We start from the raw sequence: 25,964 nt of genomic DNA, 5'->3' as shown, positions 1-25,964 counted from the left end.
AGCCGCCACAACTGCGTGCGGGCCTTACGTGTCGGCTGGAGTGGGCATTCCTGAGCTGTGGGTGAGGAAGCAAGTCTGGACCAGCTGAATGACCTGCCCCTCCCCCTGCCCCGATGGGCACATAGATGGTCAGCGGCAGAGCCTAGAGAACACCCAGGTCTACTTGGCTCCGAAGCCATAAGCTGTCAAGATCCCAAAAGCACTCAGGCCTCTTGTCTGCTGCCCAAGCCAGAAGTGGAATAGCCACCGGTTATAGCCTGAGAGCTCGCAATGGCCAGCCCACTCCCTAGGAGGCACGTCCCCTGGAAGAGGGGTCTGGCCTTCACCTGCCGGGGCAGCGCGGAAGGCCGTCTCAGAAGAGAGGTCATTATCCATTTTCACGTACCTTCCCAAGGATAATGTCTGAGAGCCCGGACTTCTTTAGAAAAAGCGCAGCTTCGCTCGCCCCAACTCGCCCTGTGTATGCCGGGTCTACCTAGAATGGGGGAAGAACTCTTGAGACAAGCCTTCAGCAAACCACACAACAGATAAAGCGGCACAAACCGCACTGGCTATTGGCTGATAACTCGGAGGACGGAAAGGGACTAAACTGAGCTTCTACTCAAGTTTGTGTCTGCCGAGACAGGCCCTCCTGAATTTAATCAAAAAGACACCAGTGAAACTTACCTGCTTATAATAGGATTCATATAATGGATTTCCAGTGGGAATCTGTAAACAAAACCACAGACACTGGTCAAAAGTAGACACACCCCACCCTAAAAAAATAAAAAAATAAAATCATCCCCTCCAAGTGCCATTACCAAAATGTACAATAGGGAAAACCGAAATGTGTGCACTTTAAACGTCCTCTCTTCACAGACTGCCGCTTGCTTTTAGACACAGATCTCACATACTTCCTCAGTCTGGGAAGAAGAAGTGCGAATGCTCTTTCACAAGGCCTCATTCCTACACACACAACTTGGTACTCAGGAAGCAGCAGCAGCCGAGCTGACTTCCATTCACCGAATGAGGGGATTTCAATGTGCCCAGGAGCTTAGAGGAAAAAGAAACCCTCTCCTGAGACTGCTCTCTGGTTCCAGAATCTGAACAGAAGTTTCTGCATGTCATCACGAAATCAGCAGACAGGCAAGCTTCAGACTGGTCTCCCTGCCCCAGATCTCGTCCCCACCCATCCCGTGCTCCATCAGTCACCAAGGGATGCACACTGACTGGCCCCTGCCGGGAGAGAGCTGGCCAGTGACCACTCCTACTGTGGCAGGCAGGAAGTTCAAAGTCCTCAGCCCAGCACAGAAGACACTCCACATTCCAGCCATCAGATCCAAGGCATCACTGTTCAAAGAAGGTAAATGCCTGCTCTCGGGTCACGTAGCTCACTGAAGCCATGTCTGGAGCTGGTCTGGTTGGCGGCCAAGCCCTCACACTGTGCACCGTGTCCTACAGCCTCTCTTCCCGACCTCGGCAAGCCAGCCCCCAAGGGAGGTGTCAGCTGGGAAAGGAGTAAGCAGCCACTGAACTGTCAGCTCTACAGGCTTACACATGCTGGTGTTTTGCCACATGAAGGGAAACAGCAGTCCACACACCTGCCACTGACTTAGTGAGCAAAGTGAAGAACACACAATTACGCTTCATCATACAGAAGAACGGGCATGGGAACCACTAAAGACAAGGACAGGGAAGGCGAGGACCAAATGAGAGGTGGGAGTACCGTGTCTATTTTAAAAGTATTTGAATGTTGTCTTGTGATTTTTCACAATGAATAAAACTGGCAGAGGTGGGTTCCTTCCAGTTACAATCACTGGATTGGAACCAGCCCAACACTTGCATACTGCGGTGGCACAAAGAGACTCGCTTCAGGTTAAAAATAATGCCGAGATTACGGTCAGCTTCTCTGGGGGATGCCAACACCTGCGAGCATATAAAGAAGCGAAAGTACAGAGAACGCCGCCAAGACAGAATGAAAACAGAAGGAAAAGAGCATGAAGACCTGAAAGGGGGGAGAGGAAAGTCAAAACAAAAAGAAAGGGGTAGATCTTGAAAGAGCAGAGAAAACTAAACACAGAGCAGCATGAAAAGGAAAGCAAGCCTGGGCGACAAGGAGCCATTGCTTGAGAAATGAAAGGGGACAACACCCAGGAGAAGGATCGAGAGGTAAATACACAGCAACCGCACCTCCCTGGCTGGCTGCTTCCTCCTGCCTGGCATGCTGGCCCAACACAGTCCCCGGGGGGGTCTGCCACTCTCAGCTCCTTCAGACCTTAGACCACAGTGCCCACCATCACACATCGTGTGACCTCCTGGGTTTAAAGCTCTGGCATGCTTCCAAAGCACATCTCCTCTAAGGAGTAAGGCGGACAGAGGAAGCAAAATCAGGCTAGGCTGTTTGTCAAGGTGACGGTGCCGGGTCCAGACAGCACATGGTCTGCCACTGGCTCACAGGAATGGAATGCACAAGCCCCAGAGGCCTCCACCCTGATGGCAAAGGTCCCCTTCCCACCAACAATCAGAGAGGCACGGGTCTGAAATACACTTCCAGTGGGATTTTTTTTTTTTTAAAGATCTCAGGATAGGCAAGAAAAGGGGCTTCCAGCCTACAGTAATTCCAGTGGGAAAAAAAGGGTATTTGGGGCATACAGAGTTAACAACTCTTTCAAACTTCCCAAATGCTTCTGAGCTACTAGATCCAAGATCAAGAAAAACAAGATTCAATAACCTGGAAAAGCCTCGGAAGCACCAGACCCAAAACTCCAACAGTCTAAGAAGGGTTCATCCCCCGATGGCCTATGGCCAGCTTTCAATCCCACATGAGCCACAAGTGAGGAGAAACCTCAAGAGTGCGCTTCAACTCTTCCTCTCTCCGGGAATCCCTATAGTTAGGCTGGGACAATGACCGCAGTTAGAAGCTACAATGTCATTACTCATACTTCAGTTACTGCAAAAGCAGAAGGGGGGAAGGGGAAAACACCAGATCTAGCTGGCGCTTCCCCTCCCCACTCCACCTCGTCCCAGGGATGGTGGAATCAAGTCTGTAACTGCCTGATATGCCACTGAGATGGACCTGAAGACACCTGCTGCCAACTAACACCATGAATCCCCCAATGACAGGCCACCTATATGGTCAGCTCCTGGGCAGAGACCTCCGTCACAAGCGGCTCACCGGAGGGAGTGACACAGCTGCAGAGACAGAGCACACTGAGCGCGGACACCAGAGCTCTTCCTCTCTGTCTGACCCCAAAGAGAGCCTGCGGCACAGGCAGAAAGGGAACGGGCCAGGAGATGAGGCTTTCAGTGTAAGAAAGCTGCAGAAAGTTAAGAGGCTGCTGAGAATGGGGTGAGGTCTTTGAAAATGGAAGTAGGACAAAACCAGTCCGGGATGGAGACGTCCTTCGCCAACCCACTCTGCCAAGGGGCCACCTTCAACTTGCAGTGACTGAATTACTGATGCGGTTCAATCATCACTTTCAGAGTGACCATTCAGTTGCTCGTCAGAGCTTAAAATACTCAGAGATAACACAGAAAGTTCCTGTCGCCTCTTTGATCTGTCCTCCAGCTTCCACGCAATTTACAAGCAGGGGTGACAGGGAAGGGGAGCATACCAAGGACAAGCTGACACCCTTTTGTGGAGAGGGCTTTAAAACACCACAGTTCGTGTGAACACATGCAATTTTAATGCTGGAGAAAAGCAGCTTGAGATGAAGAACACAGTGGAACTACTTTGGAGGGGAAATCCTCTGAAGATTGGGGTTCTAGCCACTTCAAAACCTCTAGGATTGAGCCCATCCAGCTCTGATCCCCGCTTTTGTCCAAAGGCAGGACCCTTCCTAAATCTTTATGCCTAGAACCAGGAGAATTCCCAGTCCTCCGGATAAGACTGTGCCTTTTCCTTTGTGCCAGACAAAGCCTTGCTCATTTCAAAAATGGCATTTCTTTAAAGCAAACCAGTTTTTAAGACTTTTGGAAAAAAAGTTTAATCCGTTGCTCTGATAAACAGAGGATCACATTCACGGAGCACTCCTGGTTTCTTATCCAGTACCTCATTTAACGCTCCAACAACACTACAGCACAGGTATACAGACGTTAGTCCCAGACTGCAGGTGCTCAGACTGGGGTACCATGCGTACGGTCACAGAGTCAGTGAGTGACAAAGCAGAGGAGCACCCAGATTATGCGGCCCTATCTTACTCTGCACGCTGCAAAAACAGGCCAGGCATGACAGAGCTGGGCACTGGGCCCCGGCACAGCCTCCCATGCATGGTAGCCTTGGGAAAATGCACGCCCGTGATTACGTGCTGATGCATTTTATTCAACCCAAGAGGTCAGAGTGCAACACTCAATTCAAGTATATAAAATGACTTGAAAACCAGAGCAGCCTGTCATTTCCCCCAGGCAGCTAAGACCCCATTACGCTGTATTTTCAGCTTTTTTTTTTTAACCTGTCATATATCCTTTTTTTTTAAAAGATTTTATTTATTTACTTGACAGAGAGAGAGAAAGAGACAGTGAGAGAGGGAATACAAGCAGGGGGAGCAAGAGAGGGAGAAGTAGGCCTCCCGCTAAGCAGGGAGCCTGATGGGGGGTTCGATCCCAGAATCCCGGGATCATGACACAAGCCAAAGTGAGATGCTTAACGACTGTGCCACCCAGGCGCCCTTCCTTTTTTTTTTAAAAAAAATTCCACTCTAGTCAGCACACAGTGTCATATTAGTATCAGATGTACCATATAGTGATTCTACACTTCCATATATTACTCAGTGCTCATCAAGATAACTGTATTGTTTAATCCCCACTGCCTGTTTTCCCCACCTCCCACCCACCTCCCCTCTGGTAACCATCTGTTTGTTCTCTGTAGCTGAGTCTGTTTTTTCATTTGTCTCTTTTTTCCTTTGTTTGTTTGTTCTATTTCTTAAATTCCACATTCGAACGAAATTATGTGGTATTGGTCTTTCTCTGACTGAGAGAGACTATTTCGCTTAGCGTAATATCCTCTAGCTCCATCCATGTCAATGCAAAAGGCAAGATTTCATTCTTCCTTATGGCGGAGCAATATTCCATTGTATATATATCCCTCCTCTTCTTTATCCATTCATCTACCGACAGACTAGGCTGTTTCCATAGTCTGACTTGTGTAATAATGCGGCAATGAACATAGGGGTGCATATATCCCTTCAAGTTAGTGTTTTTTATCTCTTTGGGTAAACAGTATGATTACTAGATTGCAGGGTAGTTATACTTTAAATTTTTTGAGGAACCTCAATAACTGTTTTCCAGAATGGCTGCGCCAGTTTGCATTCCCACCAACAGTGTACAAGGGCTCCACTTGCTCCACATCCTCACCCACACTTGTTGTTTCTTGTGTTTTTTATTTTAGCCATTCTGATGGGTGCAACGAGATAATCTGATTGAGGTTTTGATTTGCATTTCCCCAATGCGGAGTGCAGTTGGAAGAACAAATATTGTCAAAATATCCCCACAACCCCCAAGCAATCTCCACATTTCAGGCAATCCCTATCAAAATACCAATAGTATTCTTCACAGAACTAGAACAAACAATCCTACAATTTGTATGGAACCACAAAGACCCTGAATAGCCAAAGCAATCTTGAAAAAGAAAAAAAAAAAAAAAACTGGAGGTATCACAATTTGAGACTTAAGGTATATTACAAAACTGTAGCAATCAGAACAGTATGGTGCTGGCATAAAAGACACCATGCATACATAGATCAATGGAAACAGAACAGAAAGTCCAGAAATAAACCCATAATTTTATGGTCAATTAATCTTTGACCAAGCAGGAAAGAATATTCAATAGGGAATAGACATTAACTTTAACAAAAGGTGCTGGAAAAACTGGACAGCAACACGCAGAAATGAAATTGGACCACTTTCTTACACCCTACACACAAAAAAAACTCAAAATGGATTGAAGACCTAAATGTGAGACCTAAAACCATAAAGATTACATAAAAGAGCACAGGCAGTAATTTCTCTGACACTGGTCATAGCAGCGGCATCCTTTTAGACAGGTCTCCTGAGGCAAGGGAAACAAAAGCAAAAATAAACTATTCAGACTCCATCAAAATAAAAGGCTTCTGGGGTGCCTGGGTGGCTCAGTCTGTTAAGCGTCTGCCTTTGGCTCAGGTCATGATGCCAGGGTCCTGGGATGGAGCCCCATATTGGGCTCCTTGCTCAGCGGGGAGTTTGCTTCTCCCTCTCCGTCTGCCTGCCTCTCCCCCTACTTGTGCTCACGCTCTTTCTCTCACTCTCAAATAAATAAATAAAATCTTTTAAAAAGGGACGCCTGGGTGGCTCAGTTGGTTAAGCTGCTGCCTTCAGCTCAGGTCATGATGCCAGGGTCCTGGGATCGAGTCCCACATCAGGCTCCTTGCTCAGCGGGGAGCCTACTTCTCTCTCTGCCTCTGCCTGCCACTCTGCCTGCTGGTGCGCTCTCTCTCTCTGACAAATAAATAAAATCTTCAAAAAAAATTTAAATCTTAAAAAAATAAAGATAATGAATAAAGGATCTTTGAAAACAAATAAATAAAAGGCTTTTCGATGGCAAAGGAAAAAAAAACAACAAAACTAGAAGACAACCTACTGAATGGGAAAAGATATTTGCAAATGACATATCTGATAAAGGGTTAGTATCCAAAATATATAAATAACTTATACAACTCAACACCAAAGAACCAAATAATCCAATTAAAAATGAGCAGAAGACATGAACAGACATTTCTCCAAAGAAGACATCCAGATGGCCAACAGACACATGAAAAGATGCTCAACATCACTCATCATCAGGGGAATGCAAATGGTGTATTTTTCAATTAAGTTGCCAAGTTTTGCCGGAACTAGGCAGGTAACACTCAAAGACATCCTGGTCTGAGTTTCTACTTGGAAAACCAGGTGCTGATATAAACTTGCAGCCCACGGGGCTCCTGGATGGCTCAGTCACGAGAGTGTGCAACTCTCGACCTCAGGATCATGACTTCAAGCCCCACACTGGTGTAGAGATGACTTAGATAAATAAAACTTAAATAATAATAATTAGAAAAAAAAAAGCAGCCCAAAGAAGTGTAATAGTCCTTACATTTCTGCCTTCCACTTAGCGTTGGCTGCCTTCACTGCCTGCAAAGCCATTATTTTGGCTGTGTGCACAGTCATATTCTGCTGCTGAGGAAACTGGGATTTAGCTCAGCAGCACTCAAAAACATCAGAGAACACTGGGGCCTCTCTGACCTCCCAGGAACTGACAGCTCTCTCCAAATGCCCCATCAGAGGTTTCTAAACCTGAGCTAGGGCAAACCTTGCTGAGAGAAGGAGAACAGCGATGTGAGAGAGAGCTTTTATAAAACCACAAGAAAAAAGATATCCTAATTTTAAAATGAGCAAAGCAAGGGCACCTGGGTGGCTCAGTGGGTTAAGCCTCTGCCTTTGGCTCAGGTCATGATCTCAGGGTCCTGGGATTGAGCCCCACATCAGGCTCTCTGCTCAGCTGGGAGCCTGCTTCCCTTTCTCTCTCTCTGCCTGCCTCTCTGCCTACTTGTGATCTCTGCCTGTCAAGTAAATAAATAAAATCTTTAAAAAAAAAAGAGAGTGCCTGGGTGGCTCAGTGGTTTAAAGCCTCTGCCTTCGGCCCAAGTCCATGATCAAGCCCTACATTGGGCTCTCTGCTCCCCGGGGGAGCCTGCTTCCTCCTCTCTCTGCCTGCCTCTCTGCCTACTCGTAATCTCTGTCAAATAAATAAATAAATAAAATCTTTTAAAAAAATAAAAAATAAATGAGCAAAAAAATATTCAGAAAGAAAAGACATAGCAATGTTGGGGGGAACATTCAATTTCCAAATTGCAAAACATCTGCTAAACATTTGCTAAAAACCAGCATTTGCTATCAGGTTGGCAGAGTCAGCAGAGGGGGAAACGAGCATCTTGGGCCCATGTGTGGGAAGATGACCAACTGGCTTTTCTAGAGGGCGCCGCGATACTGCACAGTTACCGTGCACACCCCTGACATGCGGGTTCCACTTCATTCCTGCCAAACTCCAGCAAGAGTTTTTGTAGACAAAAATAAGACTATTCTAAAATGTATAGAGACAGGCAAAGGAACCAAAATAGCTAAAACAATTTGGAAGAAGAAGAATAAAGTGGGAGGCATCAGTCTACCTGATTTCAAGTCCCGCTATAAGCAGCATGGCAGTGATGAAGGGGCAGACACACACAGCCACGGAACACAAAGGAGAGCCCAGAAACAGACGTACACTGGGTGAACCCGACCGACTGCTGACAGAGGTGCAGGGCCATTCAGGAGGAAAGAGGCCTGCCTGGCCTATGGTGAAGCAACCGGACATCCAGAGGGAGAAAATGAGCCTCAACCCAAGTCTCACACTTTCTACAAAAATTCATTCCAAATGGATCATAGGCTTAAATGGAAAAACTTAAACGGAATAACACTTTTGGGAAAACAAAACAAAACAAAACAAAAAAACAATAAAATATTCAGAAACAAGGCTGGGGAAGGAGTTCTTAGACTTGATATCAAAAGACTGACTCATAAAAAAAAAAAACTGATAAATTGGACCTCATCAAAATTAAAAATGTTTGCTCTGTCAAAGACCCTGGGAAGATGACAAGCCAAGTCACAGAAATATTAGCAAATCACAGATCTGACAAAGGATATGAAATACATAAAGTATCTGAAATATACAAAGAACTCTCAAAACTCAATGGCAAAAGCCAACAATGGGCGGCGGGGGGCAGGGTGGTGCCTGGCTGGCTCTGTGGGTAGAGCACACGACTCAGTCTTGGGGTAGTGAGTTCAGGCCCCATGTTGGGCATAGAGTTTGCTTATTAAAAAAAAAAAAAAAAAGGCAAATGATCAAATGAGGACATGAGCCAAAGACATGAAGAGACATTTCACCCAAGAGGACACACAGATGGCAAGTTAGCCCATGAAAAGATGGTTAGCATACGTTAGTCATTAGGGAAATGCAAATCAGAACCACAGGGAGATGCCCCCACACACCCATGACGATGGTGAAAATAACAAACAATGATACCAGTGAGCACACAGAGAAACTGGATAACCTGCATGTTGATGGTGGGGAAGTAAAAATGTACAGCTCTGGAGAACAGTTCAGCAGTTTCTTAAAAAGAACTAAGCCTGCAACTGTCACAAGACCCAGCAGTTGTCCTGGGCATTCATCCAGACAAATGAAGACTTGGGTTTGCATAACATCCTGTACTCACAGACCGGAAACACACCCGATGTCCTTCCATGGGGGACTGGTTACATGAACTGTGACCACGCCCCACCCTGTGGAATACCACTTGGCAATGAAAAATGCCAAGGAATGAACTACTAATATGCACAACAGCCTAGAAGAATTGATACTAAGTAAAAAAGGCCAATCTCCACAGGTTATGTGCTGAATGACTCTATTATATAACATCACTATAATGCTGGAATTCTGGAAATGAACAGATTAGTGGGTGCCAGAGGTGAAGGAAGGCATGGGAGTGGCTAAAAGGGCCAAGAGGAAGGATCCCTGCATGGGATGGAACCGGTCTGCATCTGACTGCATTGATGTCACAGTTTTGGCTGTGATGGTGAACTACAGATTTGCCAAGTGTTACCACTACAGGAAACCCAGTGAAGACACAGGCTCTCTGCATTATTTTTCTCAACTGTGTAAATTGAAATTTCTAAATTTCTAAAATTAAATTCTTAAACAACGTAAATCTGTAATTATCTCAAAATAAATTTTAAAAAGAGTAGGAGAGACAGGAGACCTCACAATCAAATAACAAGGTTACCTCTGGAGACACTCCGGAATATGGATTGGGTATCAATGGAATAGTACTAAGGAATGATTAAATGTGTAAGGTGTTGATATGGTACCATGGGTATATAAAGAAAAATGGTCTTCTTGTCAGAGATGCAAACTGAGATATGATTTCTGAGACTTACTTTTTAAAGATTTATTTATTTTGAGAGAGAGAGTGAGGCAAGAGCTTTCTCTTGGGGGAGAGGGGCAAAGGGAGGAGGGAGAGAATCTCAAGCAGACTCCCTGCTGAATGGGGAGCCTGACCTAGGGCTTGACCTCACAGTCCTGAGATCACAACCTAAGCCCAAATCAAGAGTTGGGACACCAAACCGACTAAGCCACCTAGGCACCTCGATTTCTGAGATTCAAAACAAAAAAAACTCAGAAATAAAAATGTACATGGCAGAGGTCAAGGGATGGTAGACAAGCACAGAGATTTGCAAAACCGTGTTTGTTTGGGTGCCCGGCTGGCTCAGTTGGTAGAGCGTACGACTCTCAGTCTCAATAGCATGAGTTCAAGCCCCACGTTGGGCATGGAGCCACTTTAAAAAAAGAAAAAAAAAGGGGTTTGTTGTAAATGGACAGTGCACACATGGGAGTTCATTAAACTCTTTCCTCTCTTTTGAGTGTGTGTAAAATCTTACATAATTCAAGACCAACATCTGATACGTTTCTGCTCTGGCAAGGATCCTAGCGGTATAAGCCACTTCACGTGTGAAGGGCGATAAAAAAAAGAGCAGCTTTGTCACTAGCAGCATCATACTTTTGACAAACAATAAAAACTAGCACTTTTTTTTTTACCTTTTTCTTTTCAAGATTTTTACTTATTTGTCAAAGAGAGAGAGCACGCATGCACAAGCAGGAGGAATGGCAGGCAGAGGGAGAGGCAGGCTCCCTGCTGAGCAGGGAGCCCGATGTGGGGCTCGATCCCAGGATCCTGGGATCATAACCCGAGCCAAAGGCAGCTGCTTAACCGACTGAGCCACCCAGGTACCCCCAAACTAGCACTTCTTTAACACACAATACACACCCCCTTCTGCTACTGTAAGGTCTCCCCAGGGGAGGTCTACCCCAAGGAAGTAACCAACTATGCAGGAGGTGGGGAAAGGCAAGAGCGTTGTATCAGTTCATCCTGCGGGAGGGCGAGGACTATGGGTGACAGAAGAGGTTGAAAATGGGCGAGGATCCCACACAGCAGCAAAACAGCACAAGCAGAACATTTACAATCGGGGTATGATCATCAGGTATTTGCTAAGTGCAAAGGAAGGGCCCAAAACAGCATAGATAGTGAGGACCTGGCTGGTAAGCCCCCAGCGATTACATATGCACATGGACTTGAGTGTGGCAGGACAGACACCAAACACTAACACAGATTCCTACCCATGAACTGGTGTCCCCACTGCTCCCACCGTGGCTTTCTGAGTTCGCCAGTGTTCTACATTAGCACATATTGCTCTTGTAAACAAGACAGAAAAGGAAAAGAGCCACATACAAGAAGAGGGCTCTGAAGACACATGATTCTCCCTGGGGACCCAAATGACTGCCATTGACAAAGGACTAGGTGAAGATGTGCACTGCCATTCAGCACAGCACGCACGGCCCCTGCCCAACCCACTCAGAACTCAAGGCCTGCAGTCTCCACCTACAAGGAGAACCAAAGAGCAAGAACCATGCCTGAAAGCTCAGACACACAGTGAAGCGTCAAGGTAAGCACGTAGACGGAATGCAGACTCAAGCTTCAGCCCTCCCAAGAGACTCCTGCTCTTGGCCCCATCTACCAGAAACGGAAATAAAAGAGAAACCAAGGTCACTTGAAGCAACCTTCCCACCCTGACATTCCACCTTGTGCAGGAGACAGGACCTGCAGGGAGTCCTGAAGGTCTCTACCCATACCTCTTAGCCTGGTGCTCCCAGCACCAAGGGAGAACCAGAACCACACAGAGGTCAACAATGCCACCAGATAGATGTAGATAGATTCAAGTCCCATCCCAGGGAGCCTGGGTGGCTCAGTTGGTTAAGCAAATGCCTTCAGCTCAGGCATGATCCCAGAGTTCTGGGATCTAGTCCCACGTTGGGCTCCCAGCTCCGCAGGGTGTCTGCTTCTCCCTCTGAACTTCTACCCTCTCATGCTCTCTTACTCACTCTCTCTCTCTCAGATAAATAAAATCTTTTATAAAAAAAATAAAATGAAATAAAGTCCCACCCCACTACTAGAGTACTGCGCAACCCTGGGGAAGGTGAGCAGCCTCTCTGTGCCTTGGTTTCCTCATTTGAAAAATAGGGATGAGCATTCCCACCACCAGAGATGGGCACGGGTTGGGCAGTCCTCCAATCCTGGCTGTTTACAGTCCCATTCTCCTCCTAGTCCTCTCCTTCCACCGGCTCCCATGTGAAAATGTATCCCATGCCTAGAAAGGTCCCCCAGCCCATTCCACTTCAAACTACTGACCTCCCACCTACTCTTCACAGAAAGCTTCCTGAAAGAGTGTCTGCACTTGGGTCTTAGAAATTCATTCATTCACTCATTCAACAAACACACGTTAAGTCCACACAATGAGGCGGAATCCAGGATATAAAAGGGTGTGAGACAGAACTCTAGGGCTTGAGACGAGGAGACCGGGCAGGCCAAGTGAGCGCATGACTACAGTACAAGGTGCCATGGGATATGAAGGCGAAGACAGCAGGAGGCACTGCCGAAGCCTCCAGAGCCTGAGCCAGGGGTCAGGGATGGGCACAGTGGACTCTGGAGCAGAGTGGGGTGGCAGGGACTTGGGGCCCTTCAGCACCGTTTCAGCCAGCCAGGAAGGAGGGACACAGTGAGGTAAGCGGGTCTGCGCCCACTCAGCTGAGAAGCCTGGAACGTGATCCCCGCGGCGACCTGAGCAGATGTGCACATGACCAGTGACCTGAATATGCATTTAGCTATGCGGAGTGGGAGACCGGGGAGACGTCAGTAAGCCTCCAGGGGAATGAGGCCACTCACTGTGCACAAACACAAAGAAAGGGGGCTGTTCACCTTTAAACATGTTTCTCTGACGTGGAGGCGGAAATCTCATTCCCATTCAAGCAGTTTCTACTGAGTGGTGCGGAGCTCCGAGTCTGGAGGAGAAAGTCATTACACATGACAATGCACACGGAAGGCTGCCAAGTGCTGGGAGGAAGAGACAGGGGTGGCGGGGAGACTCGGCACCCCAGACACACTCCTGTGAGGGCAGAGACACCACCGCAGCCCCAGCTGAGCCTGCCCGAAGGGATAGGAGACAAGCATGCCTAGAAGTACCCGCACTGAAGCTCTGGGTACAGACAGGTCTGCAACACAGACGGAGAGAGGCACCACTGGTGGGGACACATCAAGGGGGCGGGGTCCTGGAGGGACCAGGTGATGGGCATGGAGGGAGGGGCCCGGGGTTGAGTGCAGCCACACAGAGGGCAGGTGGATGGGACTGGAAAGGGTCAGACAACAGGGAGCTCAGACAGCCTGAGCACAGCGGGGCGCAGATTCTAGCCCGATCTCCCACAAATGCTGCTCAAGATCAAAAGAGGCCCTGGCCTCCCCAGAGCCCTCGGGGCTATCGCTCCTCCCAGCCATTCTGTCCTTCCTTTCTTCACACAGTGGACCAGGCCCTGAATAGACCCACAGGGGGACCGCTCAGCAGCAGGGGCCCCTAAGCAGCAGGGCACCGACTGCCTTCCTTGAGAATGACCATTTCTCACAGTGCCCCCAACTTGCCCTAAGTGTGCCCTGAATCTTCCCAAAATTCCTTTCCTAGATCAGTCACCCAGGGGTTCCAACGTCTCTGCCATGTGCTGAGCCCCAGCCCAATATTTCGCCATCCCTTATGCGGGCACGCTGCCCAGGACTCAGGGATCCCCAGGCGGATGGGGTCAGCAGCTCTCCATGCCCCTCCCCCGTTCTCTGAGGGTGGCCTCATCAGCCTCCCGGCACCCACTGCTCCTCTAGGCACCAGGGACTCAGCAGGCTCCCGGATTCCACGGTGAGCAAGACACTCACCACTACCAAGGAGGGGCTTCGTGCTCTGCTCAGGGAAGAAATACAGAAGAGCAGCCCTGCTGAGAGGAGCAGGGAGAGGAAGTCACATGGTCACTCCCTTGCTCGCAAAAGACGGTATGGCGAAGAGTGCACCGTTCCAAGCCTCAGCCTGGCTCTTGAGGTGCCCCACAGCCATCCCCTGCCCCTGCTGGGCTAATTTCAGTACTCCTTCCCTCTCCACCACACACGCATTCACCTGGACAGAGACACTTGCACACGCTCGCGAGCACACAGTGCTCCATCCCTGCTCTCCCTCCTGCTCTGGCAGATTCTCTACACACTGTACGCTCCTTGTCTGGGCACAAATCAGTCCCTATGCCTGAAATGGGTGGGGGGGAGGGGCTGTGCCCACTCAAGGCCAATTACCTCCCAGCCCCACAACTGACTCCCCGACTTTAAAAACCTCCCAAATTCCCCCCAACTGAAATGACTCTCTCTCTCCTCCACATTCCCATAGCCCCAAACCGACAAATGGGACATTTCTTCATCTCTTAATTTTGTCAAGGCTTCTCTCATGCCTGGGGTCCCCTCCTTCCTATATTTTTAATTCTGGGAGTAGGGGGTGAGGCAGAAGTCTCACATTTATTCTACTTCTTACAATGCTGGCTCCGTAAGCAGGCCTTCCATAAACTTTTTTTTTTTTTAATAAACTTATTTCCTTGTTTGTTTGTTTACAGAACAGGTAAGATTTTGATGGAGTCTCAGGAGGGAGTGGGTGAGACGGCTGCAGAGAGGCTGATGCTTGGGTAAACACAGCTCCGCCACTCAGCAGCAGAGCGAAGACAAGCTACAATGCCTCCCACGGCCTAAGTTCCCAGCCAAGGAATGGGACTAATACAGTGCCGGCCCTGAGGATTACTTTAGGTCCCAGTAAAGCACTGCCTATAACTCCAAAATGCGACTGTCTCCATTACTGCCCTTCTTACTGCTGTCACAGAAACGGAGGAGCTGGCTTTATTTATAGAGAATCATGGGGGCTGGGAAGGGAAGTCAGGCAAGGCTACTAATCAGAGCCTGTTTGGCAAGCATCAGATCACAGTCCTGACAGCTCGCCACACCAAATGGTCTTTGCCAAAAAATGAGAAAATGCTTTACCAAATGCTGGCTACAGTGCAGTACGTATTGTACTCATTTTCACGTTCAACTAGTTGGCTGAGTCGCTCCCAACAGTCCTTTACTAGTTCGCAGTCTTACTTATTTTCTTTTAAATAGGCAATCGCACACACAGCAGGTTAAGTGCTTAGTAGCTGTGAATTAAAGGATCATTCCGAGGGGCTAAAAGGCAAAATTAAGTCAAGAGGCCGAATGCCAATAGGACCAGCTTGGCGTGTAAGGAAACGCCGATCCCCTGGGGTCGTGTGTGGGTGAGAAACAGCAGCACCAACCCGCAGGCACTCAGCAGCCGCGGGCCGTCTGTTCGGCCCCTGCAGAGTCCTCTTCTCCGCAGAGAAAGTGTCCCCAGTGGACACAGGGGTCCGATACTGCAGGCCCAGAGACCGTTCAGGGTCTTGATCAAGAAAATTCCCAACAGGAGAAAGGTTCTCCACAGCACACATCCAGGTCTGCCGGGTCCGGGCACCTCCAGCCACAAACAGCGCCGTTTCTAGGGTGCCAGCAAATTTAGAGGGCGAATCCATGCCCAAACTTCCCAGTCCTGGCTTAACAATCTCCATGAGGACCTCACCCTCAACAGGCCTGTTCTCTCTCTCTCTTTTTTCCCTGTTTATTCTTTGCCCCTTTAAAAGCAGTCCAAAAGAAGATCGTTGCCTTTTCCCACTGGGTACGTAAAACTGAAAACATCCGTTGTGGATTAAGAAAAGCCAATTTTCTGTGGCTCAACAAGCATGCTTGTTCCTGTTACTAGTAAATCAGAGAAGCCCTCTCCACACCTCACAGCACAAGTAAAGAGACTTGGGGAGCCCTGCAAAAGGGTGGGGGTCTGGCCGTCAGGATGCTGGCCCTCAAGGACCCCCTCACCAGTGCCCTGGATGCCTGCTTCTCCACCCAGGAGACAGAACATTTCCACTCATTGACTACCGGCAGCTAGAGAGACTGCTCCTGGATGCTCTCTGGAGCATGCAGCCACTGCCTGCCCGCGGCAGGGGCTCGGGACACAGCAGGGACAGATTGCTCCTGTCCTCCCAGGAGCCCATGGTGTGGTATCCACAGCAGAGAACACGGCCATTGGAACTGCAGTCTGACCCAAGCTCCCCAGTTCCCTGGGAGGCCTGAGACCTTTGATTTTAGCACTGTCCTCCTTCGTTTCCCTGTTCAGAAACGAGCTCAGGGACAGCGACAATGACATTTTCTTAATGGGAAGTCAGTGGTGAATGGGCACAAAGTGAGTGTCCAACCTCCCTCCTTTCTTCTGTGTAAGACTTGCAGCCCAAATCTCTCCCCAGCACCTGGGTTAGCAGCGTCAGGGAACGGGGCTCCCACGGGGCGGGAAGGGGTGCTGAGCAGCCAGTCCGAAAGGCTGCACGCACCTGCTTCTCCAGTCCTGCTGGAACAGAAGAGGGAAAAGAGGCAGGAAGACCCAGTCCCCCCTGCTGGTGCTCTCATTTCCAAGCCAGCGGAGGCAATTCATCCCACTTCTGCAGGCTGCCACCCGACCTCCCCCAGGTGTTGCCCTTGGGCTCCTACTTATCTGTACCTGGGAGCCCAGCTCCAGCTGTGCCATCTGAAGGCCAGAGGCTCAGTTTTTTACTTCTTGGTCCCAGACCAGCAGGGGGTAGGTGCCCAGCGCACGGTACCTGACGCTGCCCCCAGGAGCTAGGCAACTTCTCAACTGCTCCTAAATGTGGGCTCCCACCAGGCCTGGAGGACCTGCTGCAAGGTGACAGGTCTTGTCTCACCCGACCCAACCACCCACCTGGCACCGCCCAGGAAGGCTGGTCTTGCCCTGCTGGCTGGACTCACCGCAGCTGCCTCCTTTCCAAACTCAGAAGGCCGCCCCGCACAAATAACCACCCCACACGCTCCTTCACTCCTCCGATCACCAACCCCTTCTGCTCTTCTGGAAATGACCTCAGGCCAGGCTGCTCTTTCTCACTGCATGCCCACATCACAACAAATGTCTCTGAGCTAGTCCCCGGCTCTGCCCATTCTCTGTGTAAGCATTCACATCTGGACGTGTCACTCCACTCCCCGAGAATCTGCCATAGCTCCTCCCTGCCTCACATACTGTGCACCAGCCCTACCATTCTGCCATTCATAGGACAGAGGATTACTGAGTACCTGAGGAACAAGGATGAATTAAAACAGGCCTCTGTGGACCTACTCTATGTGGTGGGGGAGACTGACCATCAATTTAATAATCCCACCAACAGAAAATTACAGACCAGCATGTGGAAAAGTACAGAATATCACCACAGGCAACAACAGAGAAGTGGGCCAACCTGTCAGGGAAGGCTTTACCCGAGGAAATGATGTGCCAGCTGAGATATGAAGAGGAGTAGAGGTTAACCCAGAAATAAAGTGGGCGGGGGGGGGGGGAGAACATCCCAGAAAGGGGGCAATAAAAAGCATGTGCAAAGGCCCTGAGGCAAGAGGGAATGTCACCTGAGCAAGCAACTGAAAGAAAGGCCCAGGGGCTGGGGCACATGGGTACCTCAATCAGTTAAGTATCTGCCTTCATCTAGGTCATGAGGATGGGATCGAGTCCCACATCAGGCTCCCTGCTCAGCAAGGAGTTTGCTTCTCTGTCTCCCTTTGCCCCTACCCCCTACTCATGCGCATGCTCACCTCTCAAATAAATAAAATCTTTTAAAAAACAAACAAACAAACAAACAAAAAGGGCCCAGGGGCTGCAGGGCAGAGCAAACAGGGAAGGCCGAACTGGGAAGCATGGGATGCAGGTGAGCAACACACTGGATCACGCAGAAGCCAGATTCCAGTCTGCAGACAGTGCTGGTCAGCCTTCCTGGCACCACCCTTCCCAGCTTTCCACCCATGTATACAAAAGGAAAATAACTTTGTGTCAGCCGGTCTGAAATGTAATCAGTAAATCGGCTCCGCCATCAAGAGTACAGCAATCCCACCCAGAAGGCAGGGCCGGACGGAAGTCTAAGGATATGGCTGTTTGTGGTCATCTGCAACTTCTACTTCCCTCTAGCAGCTTGTGACAGTGAGGGCTGGGCCTACGACGACGACGGACAGAGCATTCTAAGCTGGAGCAGCCCTCTGGGCCACCCAGCAGGCAGGTCCCCTTCCCACTACCCCTCCCACCACCACCAGCAGCGGCCACTCTCTAGGCAAGCCGACACCCTGTCAGTCCCTTTTGTCTCAGGCCAATCTGTAGGCCAGGCACAAACTGTGTCCCATTTACCAAACGACCTTCTTCCTTTAATCCCTAAGTCACCCTAGTTAAAAGAAGGCTGTGGACCCCAGGGTCCCCAGCCCTGGCCTCACATTTAGGCCCTTTGAGCTGGAATTCCAGTGTCTTGCCTTCTGTTTATTCTGCTTTGCCTGTCTGAGAAAGCATTCCTTCCTCTCTTCCCAGCCTCCCCACATCCCAGCCGAAATGCACCTTCTCCACGCAGCCCTCTCCCAAGTGGAAGCAAGTTATCCAGCCCTCATCCAGCTCAGACCACCCAGGGCCTGCGCCTCCACTGTGGCCTGGACCAAGCCGACCCTCCTCGAGGCTGGGCATGGCTCATTCATTGCTGCATCAGCCATGAAGCACCAAACACCCACTCGAGCAGAGGAACCTATAAAGACAATAAGGCAACTTCTGTTTCTCCCGTGCCTTTCCAGAAAGAGGAGATTAAAACAGTAAAATAAGAATTTAAGCAAGTGATCTTCTCTCCCTCAGACCAGCATTTAGAGGTTAGGTGGCACAACCACTGTTTAAAACCAAATGAGATCTCACACTATTGTATGCTTGGCAGTTAAAAAAAAAATCAAAAGGGGTGCCTGGGTGGCTCAGTTAAGCATCCACCTCTTGATTTCAGCTCAGGTCTTGAACTCAAGTGAGTTCAAGCCTGGACTGGGCTCCATGCTGGGCATGGAGCCTACTTAAAAAATAAAACAAACAGAACCTACAAGACAACACAGAGCCCCTGGCCTGCTTTAGATAGGCAGTGTCAGCGAGCTTGCTGGCTGTGACCTATCATAGGCCTCTGGCCCTCAGTTAACCCCTTCATCAAGTGAGGCGAAGACTGATCAGGATGGCCCGGGAGGATACGGTGAGCAAAGCAAAATGCCTTTCCTGCTCAGCCCATGGCTCCTGAGGCCTCCCCGACCTCACACAGGGACCATAAACTCCACTTCACTTCTCACCGCCAAGATCACTTTGCTCTGGGACACACCACGTATCTGCTCATTTCCTTCCATCTGTGCCCCGCTCTTGAGAACCTTGGCTCCATGGGACAGGGCAGTCTTCAGGTTCACTGCTACATCCCACTGCCCGGGAGGGGATAGAGAAGATGCCTAATATAGGTCTGCTGAACGAACGGTGTGCACGGGGTGTGGACCCTCCGCTGTCAGGAGGCAGATACGGGATACAGAGTTACTCCCAATTTGCACATGGAGAAACTGAGAGACAGAAAATACCGAACAGCTGACGGCACTGAAAGGACATCTGGGGACCCTAACATTGAAAAAACACACCCTGGACGGACCTCAAATGATAATGGGGTGGAGGAGGCATCTTTGAGGAAGAATGTGGAGTAGTTTGCCAAGAGGACATTGGCTGCTCAGGTGAAGTCTGAGTGGGGAGACCCTGAGAGCACCCCTTGCGTGGCTGTGGAGATGCCTCTCATTGGGGTGGTGGCAGTCGTGTCTGTCCGTCAGCATAATAACGTGAAGGGGCCTGAGGCACCAGAGAGCAGACACTCAGCTCTCGGATACCGTCTGATCAAAGACAGTTCACTTCCCAGATCAGTTGATCAAGTGAAGAACCAGGCATGGGAAAGTTGCTTTAAAGTTCAAAATTGGGGCACCTGAATGGCTCAGTTGGTTAAGCATCTGCCTTCGGCTCAGGTCATGATCTCAGGGTCCTGGAATCCGGCCCCACGTTGGGCTCTCAGCTCAGCGGGGAGTCTGCTTCTCCCTCTCCCTCTGTGCTCTAATAAAAATAAATAAAAATCTTTAAAAAATAATAATAAGGTTCAAAATGGGGCGGAGGGAGCAAAATTTACATGTTCTTGCTTAACTGGGAGCTACTCAGTCCACAAACCAGACCAATGCACCTCAATAACATAAAGAGCCAGGGAATTCTGGATCTTACAGGGTAGGGCCAGTCTTTACCCTAAAACCTGACTCTCACTCACCAACTTATACCACATCAACATTAGCATTCTTTTTTTTTTTTTTTTTAAGATTTTATTTATTTGACAGAGAGAGAGACAGCACAAGTAAGCAGAGCGGCAGGCAGAGGAAGAGAGAAGCAGGCTCTCTGCTGAGCAGGGAACCTTATGTGGGGCTCAATCCCAGGACCGTCGAATCATGACTTGAGCTAAAGGCAGACGCTTAACCAACTGAGTCACCCAGGCGCCCCTACCATTAGCATTCTAGTAAGACAGAGCAAGTAGCAATTATTTTAGAGAAAAAAACAAGGGACGAAAGGACAAACAAGTGCTCAAAGCACTTGACATTCACTGCAGACACGTTCACCGGGTGTTGTTCTGGGCGAGGTGCCCAGCAGGCTGCCTGGAAGAGGGGAAAGAGCAGGGCTCTGCAGGCAAACGGATGTGGGGTCAACCCACTAACTACGGGACTTCGACAAGTGACTTAAATCTCTGTGGGTTTCAGTCTCCCGTTTGCAAAATGGGAATAAAAACCTTAGAACCTGGGACCCATTAAAAAGACGATGTATCTCAAGTGCCCCGGCTTCTGCCGGTGACAAAGGAGGAGGATCCCAGTGGCAAGGGGGAGGGGATGGAACTCCCCAGTGGCAAGGGGGAGGGGATGGAACTCCCTGGGCACAGGGCATGCTCTTCATCAATGAGCCCAGTGCTTTCCGTGTGCTTCCTGGGACAAGGGCCACACAAGGGACCCACAGAAGGTACAGGAGGGAGAATTGTCACTGAGGTGGGACTGAGGGAGGACACCACCAAGGAAGCCCTCTAAGAGTGGCCTCCAATGGGCAGGAGGTAGGGTAGGCTGCAGCAGGAGATCACAGCATGAGGTGGAGGGATGTGGTGGGGAACACTGGGCAGAGCAGGGGCTTACATGGAAATGGTGGCAGCGTGGGAGAGCAAGCGGGCAAGGTCAGGAGGAGCAGGCTCAGGGGGCGTGGGAATGCTGAACCAGGAGCAGTCAAGCTGGACATAGGGAGGGGAGTGAAATGGGGAGCAGCTGGAGGTTTCTGGAGGGGGGGGGTGCAGAATGAACTATGAGGAAGAGGCTAAGCAGGAAGGGGGACAGCCCCTGCCCTGTGAACTTGTGGATGTGGTAAGGAGGTGGCCAATTCCAGCAGGCAGCCGTCGGGGGTGGAATAGGGGGCTGGTAAGGGAGAAACAGGAGGCTGGACTACAGAAGGGTCTCAGTGGGGGAAGGGCACACTCTGTGGGGAGACCCTACGATGGAAGGAGACAGAGAGAAAGAAGGCAGAAGACAGAGTGAAGGCCAGCTGGTGGGTTACAATGACCAGTGTTGTGGGGTTCAAGGACAACCAACGATAGGCCACTGGGGATAAGGATGGCATGGTGACCACATGGTACAAAGCAGGTGAGGGAAACAGGTGAATTTCTGAGAAACAGAAATCACTGAGACACCAATGGAGGGAAAAATCAACCCTAGACTCCTGACTCTTCAAATGGGCAAGATTTGTATTCAGGGTCAGAAGAGACTGTACAGGGAAAGAGGTGCCATAGATACTGGGAAGTACGGAGCAGACCAGGAAAGATGCTGAAAAGTGCTGGAGACAGAGGGGAAACATGCTGTCCTACTCCTCTCTGCAAACCTGCTGGCAACCGCTTTATTCACCTTAAATGGGCCATCCATGTTCCAAGTGCACCCCACACCTCAGTCCAACCAGAGCACAGCCTCATGCTCTGGGGGCTCCATGACTGCCCCCAACCAGATATCATCCTGGAATCATATCCACGCTTTCCCAGTAATAATCTGTGAACCCATGTGATCTCAGCTAGACTGAAAACACCTGGAAGAGTTCTGCCTCTCATCTAGCTCCATAGGAACACCTGGTGCCAAACTTCACCTAAGAACAATATAGAGAAATGTTGCCATAACTACCTAAAGGAAGAAAACCTGGTTTCTTTCAACAAGCACACAAAGGAATACAAAAAACCAGAAGTGAGCAACCTAAAGTTGTCACAGGCTCCTGGCTATCAGTCTCTTGCAACTCCTCCTTCAATTTTGCTCCCACCCCTAGCCCTATCCCGCACGTAGGGAAGAGCCACCTGTAAGTGGCACTGGTAGGTGTAACTCGCTGGTTCCTGCTTCATGAGTTTACTTGATGCCTCCTGGGTGCTGGTCACAGGAGCAAGAGTTTGCACCTGCTCTGACTGGGTGCCTGGTCTCACGCAGAAACAGACATCTGCAGACCATGAATGGTGCTGAGGGTGTGTGGAGGAGACACATTGCCAATGGCATGGAAGAGGGGGCCCCACTTAGGACAAGTGATCAGCAAAGGCCTCTGGGAAGGAATGACATCTGAGCTAGCACCTGAAGAAGGCAAAAGAACCGGGTACCAAAAGCACCAAGGGAAGAAACAGGGAAGAGAACTTCAGGAGGAGCAGCCAGTAGGGACACCCCGAGGACAGAGAAAGTTTGGACTATGGGAGGAGCAGAAAATCAGCAAGTATGGCTGTAGCGTGGGTACTGGGGAAAGCACGAGGCAGAAGAGGGCAGGCAGGCACCAGACCAGCAGGCTTCCTGAGAAGGAACTGGGATATTTATTTCAAAAGGTGCTAAGCAGGTGAATCACATGACCCGATTTATGTTTTCATACCTTAACAAACAGTGGCAAACCACTGCCTTCCTCCAAAGCTAATCCTTCATCAGTAAAATAAGAATTCCCCTCTCCTTGTATGCATAAGCGCCAACGTGGTAGAAAGCACTAAAACTCTAAAGCACTCAATAAACATTAGCCAATGTCATCATCAAAGTTCAGATAAGGGCTACTGTCAAAATTTTGTAAGTTTTAAAAAGATTCCCCCCAAAACCGGCAGCACTTTCTCATTAAGTGAGCCTAAGTGAGTTTCACCACCCCCCCCACACACACACAAACACACCCTAAACTGTAGCAACTGGCTATTAGCAATAATACCCACGTCTGCATGGCACCTAGTTTACACAGCACTTTTGTATCTTTGGAAGAACATGTTAATTAATAACCACTGCTCTTTAATACTTTTAATTTAGTGACAGTGTAACAAACTGGCTAGTTCTTGTAAGATTTACCAGGTATGCATGTCTCTCTCCTGGGAACAGCCGGTCAGTCATGCCAACCTGCCTATCTGCTCTCTTAAGGTTTAACATTCTTACTGCTGAGGTCTACATTCCCATATGTCCCAATCTTCCAGAGAATTAAGTGACTATAGTAATTACAATATCACAGAGTGCTCTCATATGCCAGGCACTGTTCTAAGTGCTTTTACATGCTTAATCTTCACACTTTCCTAATTTTTTTTTAATATTCCCATTTTCCAAATGAGTTCTAAGCGCTTTACCCAAGGACACTAAGAAGAATGATAGAGCCAAGAACTAAACACAAGATGATATGACCCTGTGTTCTCACTCTTAATCCCAACTCTGTGCTAGATAATTCAGACAAAACGTCTATAATATTGTGCTTGGAACAACGTAGATAGGTATTCAGTCAATAACAGCAGCTGTTATTAGCAGGGCACAGGTAGTTTCTAGCTCCCATGAGAGTGTCACCTCCGAGAGAGCAGCGACCTTGTCTGGGCCACTGCTGCGCTCCTAGCACCTGGACCAAAGCAAATTTGACGGATAAATGAATGAACGTCCCTCCCAGAAAGCAGGGCTGCCTGCGCAAGGCTCTTTTTTGCACATATGTGTGGCGCCACTGTTACTGCCCCTTAGTAAGACCACCAGGCGTATTTGAGGGCACAGACATGACCCAGAGACGTGCGATCTCCCCTTTCTCGATTCAAGGGTGGCGGCAACAGCTCCCAAGGAATTGAGGGATGAGTCCAGGATCGCACTGCTGAAGGATCCTGGCTCTGGCAGGGCTCTGCCTTCGCCGGGGGGACTGGGACCCGGCAGGAAACAAAGACTCGCGGGGCCGACGCACCGGCAGAAATGATCACTCCCCTCGCCCACCTCTCCGAATGAGAGCCCAGTGCCAACGCGCATCGCCCGGCCTGGGAGCGGCGGCGAAGGCCGGGCGTGGAGCCGTGGCTGGGCTCCGGACTGTGCAGACACAAGCAGCGACCCCGCTTGTACACCGCTCGCAGAGGGTCGTCAGGACGCGGGAGGCCGCGAGCCGGGCCGGCCTGTCACCTTCAGGACCGCCCGCCCACTCGCCCGCCCTCCGCGGGGGCCGCTCAGCGCGAGTCGCCGCTGCCCGGCTGGGCCTCCCTGCACATACGCCTCACCGCAGTGTCCACCTCGCGCCCCGCGCCCTGGCGCTGCACCTCCGCCCGCCGGCCCGTACCTGCTGAGAGAGCGGGATGAGCGGGGCCGCCATCTTCCCGCGGACTCGGGCTCCGAGCGCCGGGGAGACGGGGGCGGGGCCGCGCGTGCGCACGGGTGCGGGGGGGCGGTGCGCGCGCAGCGGAGTCCGGGCGAGGGCAGGGCTGAGGCAGTGCTGCGCACGCGCAACTCAACCTAAAGGGGCGGGGTCGAGGGCGGGGCCGTGCACACCTTTCCGTGGCCGAGAGGAGGCGGGGCCGGGGAGGAGGGCAAGCCTCCGAGTGTCCGCCAAGCTTCTCTGCCCCTTTTCCACCCGAGCCCGCCTTCCTGGCGGGCACCTGGCGGAATGACAGCAAATCATTCCTGGCAAACACCTGTGGGGGGTTATTTCCCACCCCGCAGAGGGTCAGGAACCTCGCCGTGCTCAGCAACGCTCCCTGTTTCTAGGATAGGGTGCGTGTTGTGGGGGGGCGGTGGCTGGCGGGTGCTTATGTCTATGATAATTTCCCAACTGCCACTTTCTAGCAGGGTGACCTTAGCAAGTCACTTATGTACTTTCTCTGAACCCCCAGTCCCCTTCTGAGAAGAGGGATGGTAATATGGTTTGCTGTCCTACCTCCACATCTCACACTACGCCTGGCCCAGAACAGGTGCCTGATGTGTTTGCTGGAGAATGTGTACTGGAGGGGGCTTTTATTTCTTTAGACGTCTTATCTTCCATTGGCTAGGTCCACACACTCATCTGTGGCCAGTTTCCACTAACAGGGCGAGGAAGAACGGTCCAGCCAGGCAGCTGACCACAGTGGCACAAGGTTTTCTTGGGGCAAGTGGGCCTCCTTTACCTGCTCTCCTGTGATGGCCACATACAGAGTCTGGCCAGGAGCCCTGCCCCAGGCAGGCAAGCTAGAAGGCCATGTGATTTCAGGGGTGGGCACAGCTTCCTGTTCATGTCTTCCATTTTGCAGTCAAAACTGCTGCTGGTCTCATGAGACACCCCAGAACCAAGATAAGAGCAACAAGATAAGACCATGTATCATCTGGTCTGGTCTTGGACCGTTTTGACATCTGAGCTCCAAGCTTTCAGTCTGGTTATGCCTCCTTCACCCCTCAGTTCCCTGTAAAAAAAAAAGGGGGAAGCCACCAGAGGGTTTTTTTTTTTTTTTCACCAGAGGGTTTTGAACATGATCAGATTTGTGTCCTATGATGGCAACTCTCGATGCAACAGGCCAAGTAGTCTGAGCACTGATGGATGAACAGGGGAGGGCCGGCTGGAAAACCAGAGGCAGTGGTCCACGTGCGGAGATGGAGGTTTTTATCTGTCTTGCATGCTTTATCCATCTGTGTTCCATAAGGCACAGTCAGTCATTCTTAGATATCCAACTGAGGACATTTGATATAGAAGAATAAGTATGAAAGTATGGCAAAAACAGAACAGGAATATAAGGTTACCTAAAGATTAGTAACTGTAGGAAGCTGCTAGCCCTTCTAGGGCTAAAGGACTAAAGGGGAAAAGTTGTTACCCAAAACCCATCA

General features: G+C 50.0%; 1 protein-coding gene across 6 annotated transcripts in view; it reads right to left on the bottom strand.

The window, feature by feature from the left end:
- Positions 1-24,502, bottom strand: part of EPS15L1 (epidermal growth factor receptor pathway substrate 15 like 1) — a 95,132-nt gene extending 70,630 nt beyond the window's left edge. For 5 of the 6 annotated variants that reach the window (XM_044254011.1, XM_044254006.1, XM_044254007.1 and 2 more), the window contains exons 1-3: positions 24,454-24,502; positions 667-708; positions 386-475 (exon numbers count right to left, since the gene is read on the bottom strand). In XM_044254011.1, coding sequence (XP_044109946.1) covers positions 386-475; positions 667-708; positions 24,454-24,486 — 165 coding nt within the window. In that variant the 5' untranslated portion in view covers positions 24,487-24,502. Of the gene's footprint in view, positions 1-385; positions 476-666; positions 709-800; positions 856-24,453 lie in introns of those variants that run through there. The other variant, XM_044254010.1, reaches the window with a different exon arrangement.
- Positions 24,503-25,964: the final 1,462 nt, after the last annotated feature.

The sequence above is a fragment of the Neovison vison genome, chromosome 6 (assembly GCF_020171115.1).
Source record: "Neovison vison isolate M4711 chromosome 6, ASM_NN_V1, whole genome shotgun sequence".
NCBI classification, from domain to species: Eukaryota; Metazoa; Chordata; class Mammalia; order Carnivora; family Mustelidae; genus Neogale; species Neogale vison.
The sequence above is the reverse complement of the archived record's forward strand: the minus strand, read 5'-3'. Positions and strand labels throughout refer to the sequence as shown.